At 40.0% G+C, this 18,698-nt stretch overlaps 2 protein-coding genes across 3 annotated transcripts in view; one reads left to right on the top strand and one right to left on the bottom strand.

Annotated features, from left to right (window-relative positions):
• pex7 (peroxisomal biogenesis factor 7) overlaps window positions 1-18,698 on the top strand; it is a 152,845-nt gene that overhangs the window by 82,850 nt on the left and 51,297 nt on the right.
• txlnba (taxilin beta a) lies at window positions 8,560-17,075 on the bottom strand. Of its 2 annotated transcripts, none has more exons than XM_065963938.1 (10): window positions 16,844-17,075; window positions 16,314-16,386; window positions 15,955-16,040; window positions 15,597-15,767; window positions 14,332-14,526; window positions 14,045-14,164; window positions 13,132-13,206; window positions 11,646-11,738; window positions 10,696-10,791; window positions 8,560-9,836 (listed from the first exon to the last, which is right to left on the bottom strand). In XM_065963938.1, exons 1-10 carry the CDS (start codon window positions 17,042-17,044, stop codon window positions 8,913-8,915), a joined length of 2,034 nt encoding a protein of 677 aa, XP_065820010.1. In that variant the 5' UTR covers window positions 17,045-17,075; the 3' UTR covers window positions 8,560-8,912. The 2 variants fall into 2 exon arrangements, with proteins under 2 accessions (XP_065820010.1, XP_065820011.1); XM_065963939.1 differs by lacking the exon at window positions 13,132-13,206 and adding an exon at window positions 13,010-13,084.

Here is an 18,698-nt window from a genome sequence, read left to right as displayed (position 1 = left end):
TCATGAGCTCTGAAAAAAAGAACAAAGAAAATCCATCATCTGTATCAGTTTGTAAGTCTGTAAAAACTTCCACCAATGTCTGCCATGAGGTACCAATCTGATGAACCAATCAGACGCCTCCCTGTCTCCCTGCTCGCTCTCTACCTCTTGTGTGTTCTAGCTCACACTCAAAGCATGAGCTGAGGTCCACTTCTGGAGGAACGGCGCTCGTTCATGTAAGTGAGGGGGTGTGGCTTTTGAGGGAGCACAGAGGGGAGGGGGTGCAGACGGAGCACTGAGGGAATGCTACTTTCAAAATCATGCTAGTTTTCGAAAATTACCAACCCTGACTTCAACTTATATTTAATGTCAATCATTTTGTTGACAAAATGAACCCTGATTTAGATTTAGTTAAACTGTCATATTATGTCTGTAATAGTGTACTGCCGTCTTTGTGTCACTACCCATGAGCCGGGTTTATGACAGTACTTTAAAAGAGGCGGCTCTTGAGATATCACACAGCTAAGGTTTCTGAGATTAAAGCGGAAAAGAGGCTCGGTGGTAGAAGTCACGACTGAGCAGCATGTCAGATTGTTCTGAACCGAAGATCTGACAGGCTGGAATTACAACCGCAGTGGGCTGTCTGATCACCTCACCATCACGGCAAACAACACAATCTGCCACCGCACCAAAAGAACAACTAAACAGTCTGCCCACTGACTTCACAAGCCCTCACACTGCTTATATAGTCACTTATACTGTTTAGCAGAGCTCCACACATGCAGTGTAATGTGTTTGTTTGTGAGTCTTTTGTCCGCAGATGTTGTTTTTTTTCTGTTCATTACAGGCAGCAGCATCCAGCAGAAAGTGTCTCCATCAGCCCGGACACACGTCATTGGCTGTGCGCTGAGCTGTGAGGAACTCAATAGAGCCAACACCATTACACGTTGCATCAATAATGACAGGAACCCCGATAGAGCCGTTCACTTACACAGGAACAGACCAGATCAGGAATAAACCTGAAGGAAGGTTCAAAGGCTTGATCTTTGTTTGTTTGTTTTATTTGGATCCCCATTAGCTTCAGCATAGCGAGAAGCTATTCTTCCTGAGGTCCACAGTTTATATTGTGACAATACATTTTACAAATTCATATTATATATTTTTCTTTTCACACTACACAAATATTCCTCAACATTTCTTCAGTAACTAAAAATAATAGACAATTGACATTAATGAACAAAAAACCCAAAAGAAACAAACACATTAAGATAGATAGAATAGTTTTTGGCTCAGAGTTAAATATATTAAGAAATATCTGCTCGCTACTCAAGAGAAGGGAATCCCGTTGAATTTTCCTGAAGACTCAACAGCTGTTGACATTCATAATAAAGTCTCTCAACTAACTCAACTGGTATAGAGCTTTTCTTTTACTACTCGAAACACCTCAAAACAGCCCTGACACACCAAGCAGACGGCGAAGAACTAGTCGCCCTTTGTCTTGGCCAAAAAGTTGCACTAGAACACACCGCAAAGACTACAGCCGACGGCCAACCATCACGAGAGGAAATAACTCTCCATGCCAGCAGGGGGCGGTAGTCCGTTGTTTATGATACAAGAAGACCATTTTCACCCCGCTGTCGGTCACCACTCGTATTATAAGTGGTCTACTAACGGAGAATAATGTCTGATAACAAGTAGAAGATGGCACTGGCGTTGTCAGTTCTTGGTCTTTTAGTGGAAAAAGAAAAGAAGAGGAGGAGACAAATCAGGAGAAGCCGCACTAATGGGTGAAAGCATGGATACTACAGACACGCTCAAGGGGCTTTACTGAACCTGAGGGGAGAGCTGGAGAGAAATGAAACCTCCCAAAAGCCAATCAGAGAGATTCCTCTCACCGACACCGACTCAACATGTCATCAACTCATCATGGCTTTCTATTGCTTTTTAAATAATGTTTTAATCTTCTATTGTTATGTATTTATTTTCCCCTTTGTCATGATGTTGTCATGTTTGAAGCACTTAGATTTACCTTTTTTCTGAAATGAGCTATAAACAAAAAAAAGGTTCCTTGCTTCTGCACCCTTGGCAGACAAACCCCTCACATCTTTGTTGATTCTTCCTTTACATAAATAAGTAGTTTTTTAAAATAAATATAATCCCAAAGGGCTGCCTTTTCACAGTCCAACTATCGAGTGCGGTTAAGTAGATCGTCCAATAACTAACCCTGCAGCCGCGGTGTCAGGCATTGAACATGATAATAAAGGAATAGTCACTCATGTTAATACTTAGAGGCATGAGCTTTAGGAACATACATACTGGAAAACATGTCCTCACTTTGAGTTAAATAAGCATGGTCCCCACAAAGATAGACAAACAAGAACACACACACACACACACATAGACCGAGCTCCCCCTCGGTGGGATATGGATTTCCTCTGTGGTGTATCAGCTGTCAGACAGAAACATGAATCTGACAGAGGTGAAAGTGTGCGTTAAACGAGCTAATCTTCCCATTCAACACACATTTTCACATCAAACATAACGTCCTTCTTGAGCTGCTACACAGAGAATGCAAGAAAGATTAATTTACACGAAGCACATAAAACCGCCGCCCTACCAGAAATAAATGAATCTGAATGAGACTGAAGATTATCTATGGCAGTTTTTTAGGCCCATGTTGTGATGTTGTTTGAGTTTTTGGACCTCGATAGCTGGGTTAGTTTTGTACAGTTAGCTTATTCAAGGACATTTTTTCACTCTGACCAAAGGCGGTTTGAGGGACATTTTATCAGGCGGCAGCAAACGTGGTGTGATTTTAATACACAAAAGGAGCAGTCAGAGAGAGAAATACCCTGCAGATTGTTTTTTTGTGTAAATTGTGGTTAAGCTCTGAGGAAAGTGAGAGTGAACCACAGCAGTCATGCAATCTCGTGATTCACTCCCGATGTGTTTTTCAGTCCTTTCTTTTATGGATATAAAAATGAAGAGATTTTTTCTCTACTTCTGTGTTCATCGTTCTTGCACAGAAACACCACAACAAATTCCTCGCATGTGTAAATTACTCAGCAACAAACCTGATTTTCTTTTTCACTCTGATTCTGAATATGATCTCCACATAAGTGAAGAAAAGAACTTCATGCAAACTCCTCCAGAGGTGCTGGTCTCGCTGTTTGTCTTTGTTATATTGTTCAGTGTATAAGTGTGTATGAATGGATGTGTGTTGGACCCCAGGAAGAATAGCCGATGCGTATGCTGGTGCTAATGGGGATCCTTATAAAGAATAGGAAAAGGTAGAGATCCAAGCCACAGTCAGAGTGATTCCTTGTGAATCTGACCTGCACCAGAGCAGCAAACACAGCAAGACTTTTCTAAATGAAATGTTCATTTTCCTGTTTACTTTGTTCTACATATTTCCGACTATGTGATGTAAATAAAGCAGGTTTGCTTTTAGGGATAGGAGATTAGATTTTGTCGATGCCGAAGAGAGCGAGAGGGCCAGCAGGTGTTGGTGAGTGTAATAAATACTTTGATGCTTGAGTGGATTAAAGAAAGTTTAGCAGGTACAACGTTAATGTCTCTCATCTCTTTTGGTCTGTCAGTGTAATTTCCCACATTGCATATGTTTTAAGAGGCTTGACACAGAAAATGCAGCTCAGCTTAGTTTAATCACCAGCTCTAGAGAAACTTTTCCTCCTGCATGGCGGCAGGCGTCAGGTATGTTTTCTGCAGATAGCCAAAGAGACTCAGGGATGTTTTGCATTTTCCACCTGCATTCGTTGATTCAGTATTTCCATTGACAGCATTATTTTTATTTATTTGTTTATTTAACAGGGACACATGCAGTGAACATTGCTTCATATATTAAATACAAAGTAGATGCCATGCATACAATAATTTGCTATCCCTGTCCCTGGTTTGGCTTTTAGGATTACAATTACAATTCACTTAGCAGACTCTTTTATCCAAAGCGACGTACATCAGAGAGTTAGTACAACACAAACAAAGATCTAGAAAAAAGAGAACAATGTCAGTAAGAGCAAACGATCTGATTGGACACACAGGTGCTGACAGGAAGTGACCAGAGGCAAAGCACAACATTGAGGGCAGTTCTTGAGAGCTCTAATATAAACTTATAATCTTATAAGTCGTCGTTATCAAACAAAAACCATCGTCATTACCATCATCATCATCAATAATATGGAGACCATCATCATTAAGTTAGTAGGTATTCATGAAAGAGCTGGGTCTTTAGCTTTTTCTTAAAGGTGCAGAGGGACTCTGCAGATCACATGGAGTTTGGAAGTTCATTCCACCACCGGGGGGCGACAGAGGAGAAGAGTCTAGTCAGAGACTTAGGACCCTGTTGTGAAGGTTGGATCAGACTTTCATTGGCAGAGCGTGGGAGGGAGTGTAGACCTGGATTAAAACAGAATTATTTGACTTAAAGAAATACAGAAACTGTGATGCTGTACAAATACAGACATTATAAACTCAATACAAACAAGAGACTAAATAAGACAAAACTGATAGAGTCACAGTGACAAATAACCGAGTCAGGTCTTTCACTAGAGATGAAAATACAGTTGCCCATTTAACAAGAATAGACCCTGTGAATGTCAAACATCTGTACATATCTAGATATATGTTCTTTGTTCAAGTTGAAGCTGTACTTGCTGAAGAAGTAGAAATGTATTTATCATAAATGTGATCTAGATTTTTTAACATGAAGCTACTACTTTGGGTTAAGTTTCAAGCTTTTAGTGAAAGACCTACTGTAGAGGTATTATCTGTTTGTTTGTTTGTGAATTTAGGGTCCAAAAATGCACTCTCCATTTAACAACTTCCAGAGGATATTCACTAATGCTCCAGTTTAATCTTTACCTTATCACATGAAGAGGACGAAACCAGAAACTTGTTGGTTGTTTTCGACAACTTTAACTTCCCATCTCTGTCTTTATCCCTCAGCATCAAAGCTATGTAAATGAACCTTGAGATGACACAAATGTTGTGCCCCAAAATTGGTTGGAATAAAACCATATTTGCATGCAAAAGTACTCTACAACTGGCCCTCAGGATGGCTGTATTTGAGCCAAAAACAAATGTCTAGTGTGTTTTAAAGGGGAATTGACACAAACTCTATCCAGGGCTCTATTTTCACATATCCTATTTGGCTTTATTGGAATCGCCTCAGTTGATTGCTTCAGCCTTCATCTGTTCTTTATATAATATTTTATTATAAAGCAGATTATGAGCTGTGAAATCAGATGTAAGGGCTGCATTGTAAACTTTTGGAGTCAATGAAAATATGTCCAAAAGTTTTTGCTCCAGACCTCTGGGGCCACTCACTTTTCATGAATGGTGGACATATCTGTTCTTCTCGGGAAGTGATGAAGTTGTCAGCCAAACAGACGAGCAGAGAGCAAAACTACAACCATCTCTCTGTCTCTCTTTCTCTGTTCTGTTAATAAAGGCCATTTTTGTTCTTCCAGAAAGATGATGAAGATGTCAGCGAAGCAAAAAGTGTAACAAGCCGAACTTGCCATGACAGCACAGGGCACCATGACTGTCCTGTAGCTCTGTATCTTTGTTAACTTAAAAAAAAGACATATCAAATTATTTTTGTAAACGTGAGGTTTGGTTTTGAATGTTTAACTTATCAAACAGAATTGTTAATAACTGCATTACATCCCTTTGAACGGACTCAGAGGAGTGTAATGCTGCAGAAGTGTTGACAGCAATATATAATATGTTCTGCGGTAGGAAACTCAAAATAGCTTGAACCTAATTTTCATTTACATATCAAAACATATCCAAGTTAGAGCTGCAGGGGGTTACAAATAATAAAAAATCTGCTTTATGCAAATAGATTTATAAGCTGAAACCAGAGTTCACCTATAAGTATTTAATTCACCTCCCAGATTAGCCAACCTAAGCATTTATAACTTTAATGTTAGGCCAAGATTACTACCTCAATAACCCATACTGTACATGCTTATCAGACTGTCACTGTCTCTTTAAAGATCTATGCAGACCCATTAAGTCATCTCTGTCTTTAGGTTGAAACACTTAAAAAAAACTTTCATGTCATCCATGAATCACACACCCCTCTTTCATTTCTCTTGCCTTATCTTCAATTAGACATTTATCTTACACTCTAAAAATCCCTTTGTACCTCCCCTTCTCAAGTGTTTCCTCCTTCTGAACATATTTTATCAAAATGGCTTTCTTATGCATGCTAAGATGTCCCCTTCATTTATTAAGTGCTGAGCATATAGCAGAGGAACTTCACATCTCGTGGTTTCTATTTCATGCTGTTACGATCACCCCTGTCCCCTGCACTCATTAATAGTTTTGAAATTACATATTCTACACAACTTTGCAAATTTGACATGACTTTGAGTCATAGAGGAAATAAAGTACTCTTGTCCTTTGTCTCTGTGTTTACCTTTAGCTGGTTCCTGCCCAGGTGTAGGAGAGAAACAGAAACCACACAGATGCATCTGTGATTTTGTGGCGACACAAAAACAGAGCATTTTTTTCTTAGTGATGGATTACTTGAGTAGCAGAAGTGTCGCTATGTGTTACTCGTTTCCACAAAACTATAATCTGAGTACTCTAACGCATTGGTTCCCAACCTGTGGTCCTGGCCCAAGATCTAGGAGGGGGAGGGGATGCAAGGTTTTGTCTGCTCTGATGTTGTCAAAATTCAATTTGCACATACCAATTTAAATCACTTAGGACATGATTTTTTTAAAGGTTTGCATGAGTTAAAACGTGTGTAAACTTGAAACTACCAGCTAACAAAAGTGCTATCTGATCTACTAATGGCGCACAGTGAGGATTGCGTCTTTCATATGAGCAAAACAAAACGCATTGTCCCTTTAGTGCGTTTGTCCTAATAAATATGCAATATGGGGTGTTTCTGCCCTAGTGTGTAAAATACTGGGAGGAGAAAATGCAAATAAGTTAAGTTAGTACATGCATTGCGATTTACCAAGCCGGACAAACACTGACAGTGTCTGTATTTAAGACCTAGACCTATTAAGATTCATGTGTATTTCTGTCGACCATGTATCATGTTTTTTTTTCTGGATTGGGTCCTTGTAGGTCTAAGCACTTCTGAGATAAAAGGTGGAGGGGCTTCAAGGAAAAAAAGGTTGGGAAACACTGCTCTTACGGATTGCTTTGTAACATGTTATCCTCAACACTATTAGACCTTAGAAAAAAAAGAATATGAACAAACACATTTACATATTATATTAGATGATACAATGCAACACAAAGCACAAAAATAAAGAAATGAACAGCAAGTTATGTTGTTGGTTTTGTTTCTTTAAAAAAAAAAAGCTGTAAACACCTAAATTTTGACTTCTTTCAGTGTAAGAAGTCAAAACTAGGACTTGATAGTAAAGCTAAAACACTCTTTATATTCATATAAAACCTACAATGTGCCTCTGTGTTTCATTAGAAGTAACATATTCAGTGCACAGAATAATCCAGAGTGAAACAAATGGCTGAGGCACTCTGTCGTGTTAAATGTTTCAGTTCCCCGCAGCTCTGTGATAAATAGAAAACTGGTTGAGGAACATAATAAGGTCTGACTGCAGTAAATCTGTGTCCAAAAAGCTTGAAATCATCAAAAAAAATAGTCAGGGGGAACCTCCACCATGTAATACTGATGTAACATTAAAAAAACAAACACTGTCTCTATCTAGTGGTTGTCAGGTTGTACAGCAGTCTGAAAAAACATCTAAACAGATGTTGGGCTGTAAACTTAAGGAGGAAAACAGCTCCACCTAGTGGAGATTGTGTTGCACTGCATCATCAGAAAATGATTTCCAAGTTTTGGCCGTTAGGATGGTGATGCAATTTATATTTTAGTACAACTGCAAATTGCAAGCAACCTGTGACAATGCTTCATTAGGTGTGTGTGTGTGTGTGTGTGTGTGTGTGTGTGTGTGTGTGTGTGTGTGTGTGTGTGTGTGTGTGTGTGTGTGTGTGTGTGTGTGTGTGTGTGTGTGTGTGTGTGTGTGTGTGTGTGTCTTCATGTTTTTCTATCTATGTGAGGACCAAAGTTTCAAACCTTACATAAGGGGACTGACTGAAAAAAAGAGAGGTGATCTTCTGTGGTCATCACAAGGACTATTTCAGGGGGTCATCATTAATTGTATTGTATAGGTTAGAGCTTTTGCTAGTGGGCAATTCTTTTGAATGACGACTGAGGAATTTCATGATGACTGATGATGTTTATTCTCAGATGTGCATGACCACAGACTGAATGCACGCCACCGCTACATTCTCTGTGCATGTAATTAACCTGCTGCCTTGTGTTTTATGTTCTCCAGTATGTTCTTCTCCACGCTTTTGTTCATATTGTGTTTTTGTTTTTTAACGACAAACGAGTACAGCCTAAGTCCACTTATTTTGTACAGGGTCCTGGGATAACTTATGTCATGATTTGGCTCTTCAAATAAAAGTTGACAGATTGATCGGACTTGACTGAATGTATGTAAAAGTGCTCATGTGTAAAATAAATCGCAGACAATATTTGGAAAAGAAATACAAAATTTGAGCTCAACATTTTGAAAAAATCACTTTATTGGGGTTGTATTGGGATTTCCACTTTACTGCATTTTACTAGCAAAGTGAGGACAAAACAAACTCTACTTTTGTCAACATTTGATATTTCTGAGAAAGATCTTGTGTTCAATACGATCATTTGTACCTCAGCAAGGTTTTTGATTCCCTTGCCAAAAGTTCACAAAGACTTTTAAACTGTTAGATACAGTCAGTTTTATGTTTGTCCTCTTCTGGCTTTTGGACAAACTAGATAAACTAAGATTTTAACCTTTGAAAATATGCAAAGGTAATCATGACACACACACACTATTCCCTAATTATTTAACACACACATCTTTTGCATCATCTCAGTTTTAGCTAGTATTCTTGGTATTCTTCTTCTTCTTTTTCTTTGGAGTTTGCTTCTTGGAAGACTCCGCATTGGAGGGGGCAGCAGTCGTTTTAGGTGTGTTTTTGGAGGGTGGAGCTGATTCTGACTCGGTTGGTGCTTCCTCTGGTTCTTTCACTGGTTCAGCTGGGACCTCTTTGTCTTCCAATGGGACAGCTGGTTTGATCTCAGCCTCCGTAGCTTCTGGTTTTGTGTCTGTTGGTTGGCTGATCTCGACTTTCTCTGGCTCAGTTGTCGAAGCCAGTTCAGCTGATTGTTGCTGTTCTGGTTGAACTGGTTGCACCTCTTCGTTGTTGATCAGGGTTTCAACTTTTACTGCTTCTGGTTCTGCGTTGGCTGGGGTCATTTCAGGGGTGTTCTCAACATGTGTTGGAGCTTCTGGTGTTATCATCGCTGGCTTTGAATCCTCCTCGACAGTCTCCTCAACCACCACCTGCTCAGGGACAGAAACCACTTCCTCTTTGACCTTAGTTTTGGTTGTGAACTGCATGAGTGCAGAAGCCGTCAAATCTTCTTCAGTGTCTGAATCTTTATTGTCTTCTTCCTCATCGTTGCTTGGTGTTGCCAACAAGGAGGCAGCAAACTCATTTAGCTTGGCCTGCTGTTCTCTCAGACGGGTCATATCCTCTGTTAATCTGGGGTCCTCCTCCTGGATCTGCTGGAGCTCCTGGAGATCATCGGGGGACAGCAGGGAAGCACTCTCAGGGACGGGGATGTCTTCACTGGTAGAGCTGAGGAAGATTTTTGATGGCAGGTTGGAGTTAGCTTGGCGGACGTCCTTGATCTTCTCATAGAGGACGCCCCTCTCCTCCTGTAGGGCATGGCATAACTTCTCCAGCTTTTGAATCTTCAGGACAAACATTTCGTACTCTTTGTTTTTCTCTGATCTCTGAAAGAAGAAAGCAGACAAATGTATCAGAAACAAAGAAGAATTTGATGTGATTAGTGTATAAGCCGATGCAAAAAAGAACAAACTTAGATAAAAAAGGGTTCAAATACAAAAATATCATTAACTTATCATCTTCCACAACAAACTGCGAGCCCTGCCATATATTGTATTCTACTCTCCATTTTGAAAAATTATGGCAAATTGAGGCTAATAACCAAAAACTTCACTGGAGGAAACTTGAAGTAATTTCCAACTCGTGTGTAAAAAAAAGAAAGTCGAGGAATATACATTCAAACTCTAAATTGACAATCAATCTTCTTGAAAAAAACTCCATCAAAAGACAGGTGTATACTTCATTAGGTAGAAACAAGCTCATTTACATGAAAACAAGAAATTTAGCAAGCGAGGACCCAAAAACATGTTCACTCAGAGGCATGGTTGAAAAACTGTGACTCCCTTTTCTCGCTGCCGATGATTACCGCCTATCCCAAGGTACTCAGGTGATGTAGCAGCGGAAGCAATGTTTACCTGACTAACAGCACACACACTATTACACACTTCAGAGTGGCGACAACAATGTCATTTTCTCTGAATATATTAGATCAAATCACAAGATTAAATTCAGATTCACCAGGTCAAATCATTTGTGATTTCATTTGGTCAAAACATTAAGTGTCACTTTTTAATCTACAATTTTCCCTAAGTCAATCAACGTTATTTTTTACAGCAGAGTAGACAACTTTCTATAAGATGGTCGTCAAATTTTGATTGTCATAATGAAAAGTTAGTGTGGTTCCATCAAGACTCAACAAGACCTTCAGTAGGAATTTAAAAACAGTGATGATCAGCAGCAACTCACCTCTTCAATCATGTCTGTCAAAGCCTTGTTGCAGTTCTCAAATCTCTTCTTCCACAGATTTGACTCTTTCTCCATTTTCTTCATCTTTTCTGACATCTGAAACAGATAAGAGTTTAAATGCCGCACTGAGAGTATTTCTTGGACCTTTCTGACTGTTAACTTAAATTAGATTGAAAACAGAAACACATCGAAGGAGCAATCTGTAAGATATGAAAAATAACTTTACTATCTGATCATTAAGGAAACATGCTATGTTGAAGTGCTGGCTTCTCTGACAACAATGCAGCAGCCAGTATGTCCTCCTTCTAACTTTAGATTCTGCTCCTGAATGCTCTGGATTTGTTTGGACCAGAGAAGGTAGGCGCTTTTAAGACACGCCCCCACACAGCCCCCGTTTTGGACACCCCTCGGTTTGCCAGATATGAGAGCAGTTATCAGGTCAACAGGTGTTGCAGCGATGGAAGCGGGCAAGAGAAGTGGTTCAGATAGAAGTGATTGTACCCGACCTAAAAAGTCTCTGCATGTTTCTAATAAGCTCCACGAGCAGAAACGTGCTCAAACTAGGATCAATATTGGAGATGCTTTTGAAAAATGGAGAGAGGTTAGAACACAGAAAGGTTTACAGACCCATGCAGAGCTGGATAAACACTGAAGCTTCAGTGTCCACCACATGGTGACCTGAGTGAGCATCTACTCTAGAGAGGAGGGGGGGGGGAGAGCGCTCTATGATGTTTAGAATTTAGACTACAGTACCCATTTTAAACACTAGAGGTCAGAGTTACATACTGCTCTTTTAAAACTAGAATATTCTTAAACACATATGAGAATTTGTCATCAAATCAATATTTGATGCACAGATTTTGTAAAGCTGGTATACAGTGAAGACAAACTATATGAGGCTGAATACATTATTCATATCATCAAGGCTTCAAAAAGTCGTCAACACCTACATTTTCCATCTCATTTTTAAAGCGGACGTAGATTTCATTGCTCTTGGACAGTGTCTCCTGAAACTCGTCAAACTTCTGACCGTAGAGAGTCAGCTGTGGGCAAACAAAAGAAAAACAGAGTCAGACTGAAACACAGATCCAATGAAATTAAACATTCAAATGAGCTTCAACATACTCAAAAGTGACCCGCGATCATTTAAGAGGAGTGGTGGAAAATAACATACATATACCCAACCTAAATGAGGTGTACTAAAGTAAAGCTTCAGGTTCTTTTACTTTAGTATTTCCTTTTTATGCTACTTTATGCTATAACTTCTCCTACTTTAATAATTGTATTAACTTGTGCCGTTTTGGATGAAAATCATTCTCAAGGACAGCCAAGTGAAGGCACATCATTTCCATTTTAAAGAAACCAAAACCTTATTTTTTTTGTGACTGGTCCTCAAAGTGATTAATTACAAATTTCACCAGTCATTTATTATGAACCATGTACATTGCTGGAAGCAATTAATCATTCATACTTGCAGAGTTTTGCAGTCAGGGTAACAAATTGGGAAGTTCTCGTTCACCAACATTCAATTCAAGCTCTTAAGCCATAGTATTTATTTTAAAAATTCCTTTAAAGGTCACATATTATTTCCAAAACGTGTGTGAAGTTTCTTGTTCTAAATCCACTCTGATCCTGTATTTGATCATGTCTATAAACCTCTCTATTTCAGACCTGCTCAGAACAGGCTGTTTCTGTGTCTGTACCTTTAAATATGTAAATGAGCTGTGTCTGACCACGCCCCCTCTCTGGAAGAGCTTTGGTGTACTCGGTGCTTTCTTGCTCAATGTCCTATTGTTTACGGTGAGAAGGCAGACTCAGAGGGCAGAACAAACACCTAGCTGTGGGAGTGTCACCCACCTGGGGAAGGGGCTACTGCCCTTGGTGATGTCATGAAGGGAAAATCTCCAAACGGCCTGTTTGAGCACACATTTTCTGAAAAGTGGAGCAGGCAAAAGACGGAGGGGATGGACTTTTCTCATCATTGTGGGGTTTGTAGATGGACTAGAGACACATTAGATGAAATGGATTTTGCATAATATGTGACCTTTGAGAAAATATTAAAACGTTTTAAATAAATGAAGACATTTTGAAAGCTGTTGTAAGTTCATCTGTGAGCAGAAAACATTCAGTCTGTATTAGTAATTGGTGGAATGTGTCAGATCGTGTAAACCTCTCAGTTACCGTCTGTTATCTGTTCAGAAGGATCAGACAGTAAAGACTTTATTGTCTCATTCCCTCAGTTACCTGCTTCTTCTACAAGGTGTGCTACCTGTTCCTCGTCTTCAGCATGTTAGTTTTGTCAGTGAATATTCACCTGTGCCTGCATGACAGTCCCCTGCTCTCTGTATGTCTGAGCCTGCAGTTTCCACTCAGCAGCCGTAACCAGTAACTGGTTAGAAGAGAACAGACGGAGACACATTACAGACGATTCTTTACCTTCTTCTTCATGGCCAGCTCCTGCTCCTTCATAGCGAAGCATTTCTTTGTTTTGTCAATAGCCTCCCTAAGCAACTACGGCGACAGAGACAATACAAAGTCAATCTGAGTGGCCTTCATACATTAATGTGTTTTAAAAATGATTCAACAGACATGAAGATGATCACATTATTGAACAAATTTGTCAAAATCTTGTCCGAGTTTTTACAAAAGTCAAATCAAGTTGAAAGTATGAAAAACAATAAAACACATTAAGACAACAACAGTAACAATAAATTACAAGAATTAGCTCAGAAATGTCACACTTTGTTGTTCGGTCAGTGTGGGTTAAACTAAGGTCTCGATTAATCGCTGAATGTAGAAAAAGTTAATCGTAGTGTTGTAGTACTTGAAATCGGTCCTGGTAACCGAGACCAGGACATATCCGAGACCAGAGTGCCCAGAGACCAAGACAAGACCAAGACATTTAGGGATCGATACCAAGACCAAGACCATAAATATCACAGAAAAATAATTATCTTGTGTTTAGGGGACGTGTCACTAACTTAGACCGAAGAAGGGATAAAAATCAAACTACAACTGAATTGACGTTATTTGTTCTTTTAGAAAGAGGCGTTTTCCTTCTAATAACAGTAGTACAAATAGCAGATCGGTGGTGGTCTTGATTTAAAATCCAGAGTCCGCCCAGTCTGAGACCGAGACAAGACCGAGTAAAAATGCTTCCAATTTTAAGTACTACAACACTACAGGTTGGAATGGCAAAATCGCTTTTTTTATCACAAACTTACAACATTTATGGCACTCTGATTCATTGTTAAACATCTCAGAGCCCTTAAAGTTGTGGTGGTTACTGTCACAGAGTAACCGCTCGTGTGAGTGTTTTCACTGGATGTTCCAGTTTGTATGAACTTACATATTCTTTCTCTCTCTTGTGTTTCTCCTCGGCCTCGCTCAGCAGAACGTTGGTCTGCTGCAGCTTAGCTTCAGTCAGTTTGTGCTGCAGGTCTCTGCGCTGGTTGATCTTCTCCATACTCTGCGGAGACACGACATGTGACATCTTTATCCATAAATCTGTCTTAAAATCTGAAATGCCTGATGTGTTATTTGGTTTCTTTAATGTCACAAGACACTCAGAAGAGAAGTCAAAAAGAATAGAAACATATGGAAATGGCTGCAGAAACATTCAATAAACGTCCTCACCTCCTCTCTCATCTCACACTGGCTCATCAGACTCTCCAGTTTCTCCGTCAGGTTGGTGTTTTCACGGCACAGCTTGTCGTTTCTGGAGCTGTGCTGCTCGATCTGATCTTGAATTTCGGTCAGCATCGTCTGGAAGTGTCCGGTCATCTCCTTCCTCTTGTCCTCGTCCTCCCTGCAGCGCTTCAGGGTCTGATCCTGCATGGGTGGGGGATGGGAGAAGGATGGTTAAAAAGAAGTGTTTGATGCTATTTCTACTTCCTGTAACTTAAATGTGTTCTGTCTATTTTCCTGCAGGATGTTTCCTCCCTGTTGTAAAAAGGATTTAACTTCATTAACTGCTAACTTCCCCGAGCACTGTTTACCTTTTTTTGTTTACTTTTTTGCAGCTATGAAACTTTCCGACTAACTTTGTAAATTTGTTGTAGCATTATAATCTAAAAACTTTAATTTCTCTATGAGATAGTCTCCCTGAATCCCAGAGGTATCTGTCACCCTCTTGTGGTTGGGATATTCATTGCCCCTGTTTGTTTGGTTCGACAGGTGATAATGATTGTTTGCCGAAAGCCTAACTTTAGAAAAAGACTGTTTCTCTCCCCCCACATTTGCCTGAGGAAGATCTTTAGGATCAAACGTTGTCCTGTTAAAAATAAAGTTGCTCGTTGGGAGCTGAGCAGTGTGCAGACCTTTTCACTTTTTAGGGTTAGGCCTAACCCTATGATAACAAGTACATTTAGTTTGTTTTCTTGAGATCTTAATAGCTCCAGATCTTGAGAAAACGGTCGAAACTGACTCGTCATCATTGGAACCCATGCAGCGTCGTTATCCCCAAGTTAACGAGGAAACAAACCAAATGTACTTTTTGTCACAGCAGAAGAAAAGTGTTTATGCATGACCACTAAAGGGCTTCCATAGTTAATTTCTTGCACAGTTTACCTGTTATTTTTGATGGACTCTTTTCTTCTGTTACGCACCTTTCTTATGAAACATGTGTTTGTAATCTTCAGTACTTTTAAGTTGTGTCAATCATTAACACATTAATTACAGAGACTGTGTCCTGCTAAAATGTGTGGTAATGAAACGTATCGAAGAAGGACATTTTGACGACTTTAAATTAAACCTTTTAACGGTTCATTTGTATAATGGAGGTGTGGTTATAGTAATATCTCAGGGTCGACTGAGGCTGTGACATCCTAGAGGAAATGTAGATGGACTTAACACCCTGCAGTGCACAGAGAACAGTAGCGCCCCCTTCTGTTCTCACATACCCTCAGCTTGCTGTAGTGACCCTGCAGCTCTCTGCACAGAGTCTCCAGTTTGCCGCGGGCGGTGATGCCGCTGCGCCTCTCAGCCTGCAGCTGCTGCCGCTCATCTAGCAGGAGGGACATCCTCTGCTGCAGTACACACAGCTTCTTCTCGTCGACATGCCGCTGGGCTGCCTGCACACACACACACACATTCACACAGAGGTGGAAATGGTTATTTTTAGCTGTGTTAAAGCTCTTGTGAATCTGCAGGATGACTATTGTATTAGATGGTAAGATGCCCTGGCAGTGAGAGACCAGTTTTCTGATCAAGTCGTTTCATTTGGGTATAAAATAAGATAGTCGGTTAACAGACTCTCACCAGCTCAGCATGTTGTCTGACCAGGTCTTCGAGCTTCTTCTCGGGGGAGGGGAGCTTGTTCAGACTCTTCATGATGAGAGACACTTCTGAGGACACACAACGAGTAGAAATCATTCAACACAGAATTACTATTTACTCAAATTGTTCCAAAATTGTTGCCATTCAGAAGAAAAATGTCCCCCTGTAGGGTGGCTTATACTTGCATGTTAAATTAACATTTTATGTACTTTGTGCTGTTTCTATACTGTTGTTTCTTGGGTGGAGTTTTTCTGTATGTCTTGTGTCACTTTTATACAGATTGCAGGTACCGTCCTCTGATGAATGAAATAAATGAAAACGATAGGTTCTTGCATCCTCACCTGACTTTATGTTAACTTTGATGTCTTCTTTTTCCTCATTCTTCATCTTCTCCATCTCTGCCTCCACCGCACTCTGAAAGATTCAAAACAATACAAACATTGAGCATAGTTTTAGTTCCAACAGGCCATGTAGTCACGCTCTGCTATCACGCCAGCGTTTTGATAACAGCTGATCTCATGGGAGCCCTCATCAGTTGACGGCCAGCTGATTTGCTTCAAAGAATCCTATTGGCAAATCACACTAATGCCGCCTTATTTAAACTGCTCAGGCTGCCTACTCTTTGCAGCTCCCCCTGTAAGCTATATTTACAACCCTTCTCCACCTCAGTTCCTCCTTTCATGCTGTTCTGACTTAAACGATCTCATGCTGTTGTTATCAATGCTCTGATTGGGTTTTTGAAGCCTGACTGAACCGTCTTGTATTTCCATAAATCGATTAGACTTTATCTCTTCAGCACTTGTGATGTTTATAACCACATTCCCACATTCCAACAGTTTTTTATGTGAAACAGTGTCACCACCTGCCGCACCTGTTTGTCCAGCACACTGGCAACAGATCCGTATGTGCTGATGATGTCCTCCAGCTGCCTGTTGAACTCCTCCATGGGGTCGAAGTAGTCAGAGGAGGGAGAGGAGGCACAGGCTGCAGGAGGAGCCGTCACCTCACCTTCTGTGCTCTCAGTGGGCTGGGGAGGAACCATTACCTTAGCAGCTTTCACCGACGTCTCCATCCTCAGCTTTCTGGCATTTAATGGAGAGGGAAAGAATACTGTTGAATATTCATTCATCCATCCATCCATGCAATTGGACTTTTATTGTATCTGACTGTATCACAAAGTGCTCAGCCCTCACAGGTTTATAAGACACCAGAAATACAGTTGCAGTGGTCCAAAAAGTCATTATAAAGTTGGATGTTTCTTTTACAGCTCAGTCTTAAATAGTGCATTTTTCCTTTTCGCTAAGGTTTGCAGATAATATCTGTTTTTAAAAAGGTTCATATTCTTAAGCACCACTCATGTTTTTCATAACCATAAAACTGGAAAAAAAACAACATTAAAGGAAAACATTTTACGAAAAAGTACATCCCTGATGTCATCTAGACGGGACAGAAAAACTGCGATCCGCCAAGAGTACCTTTAAATGTTAGACAGCCACTTCAGGGTTCAGTGACACAAATGCTAAAGGTACCTTTAGCAATTAAAGGGTACCTTTCATTTCATTCTAAAAGTACCCTTAAGTCTTAGTTTTGTGGAACCATTTGAACAGCTGCAAAAAATAACGACCTGGGAGAAGGCCAAAAGTGCACCGAACAAACACTGAAAGATTCCTTAATCGGATGTTAGATGGTACCAAAAAACAGACCAGGGTACCTTGAAGGTAACAGGTACCTTAGCAGATACTAAACAGACTTCAAATTGTGCATAAAAAATGGTGCAACATATCATTTTTTATTAATTGGTCCATTACACCATTCATACAAAAGAATGAAGTTCACCATTATGCAGACGATACCCTAATTTATCTTGCTCTGTCAAAGAGTAGCTTCCGTCCCACAAATGTTCTTTTTAATGGATCTAAGTGAATCACAGACTAAGTTTCCATGATAAACAATGAGGTTATTTTGTGTAGCAGTTTGTTTTGTATTTTTGCTATTGAAGCAAGGCTAAAAGGCATCGCTAGTAAAAACAAAATAACAAAAAAAAAAACACCAAAATTCTGACTTGATTATTGGAGTTGTCAAAGTTTGACTTGAGAAATCAATAAGAAACTTGTTTTAGGCAAACTCAAAGGATTCAAGTCCATGTTTTTGTCACATTGGATAGTTAATGCTTCATTTGCTGCAGGTCAAATTGCTGTAATATAATTTTTTAAGTCATCTTCTGCTAATTCTACCAAAACTGCTGATAGCCGTCCAATGACAGAAAGAGCTGAACACGTCACACCTTGTCTCAGGTCTCCATAGTGGCTTTAGTGTATCACAAAAAACAATTTAAAGTCCGGTTGCCATGCCTATAAATCTCTCTATTGCTGTGGACCAAAATAAACCTCTGACTATCTAATACCACATAACCCCCTCTGAGCCTCCCAGGTCATCAGGTGGAGGCAGCTGAATGTCCAGTTATTGCAAAATACATTGAGACCTCAGAGCTGGAGCAAGTTAAAATGAGACTTTAAAACCTTGTTTATTAACTCCTTATTTTATGTTTATGTACGCACCCAGTATGTCCTCCTTCTAACTTTAGATTCTGGTCCTGAATGCTCTGGATTTGTTTGGACCAGAGAAGGTAGGCGCTTTTAGGACACCCCCCACACGGCTGTTTTGGACGCCCCTCGGTTTGTCAGATATGAGAGCAGTTATCAGGTCAACAGGTGTTGCAGTGATGG

Source organism: Labrus bergylta, chromosome 15 (assembly GCF_963930695.1).
Source record: "Labrus bergylta chromosome 15, fLabBer1.1, whole genome shotgun sequence".
Taxonomy (NCBI): domain Eukaryota; kingdom Metazoa; phylum Chordata; class Actinopteri; order Labriformes; family Labridae; genus Labrus; species Labrus bergylta.
This window is presented reverse-complemented; position numbering and strand designations above follow the sequence as displayed.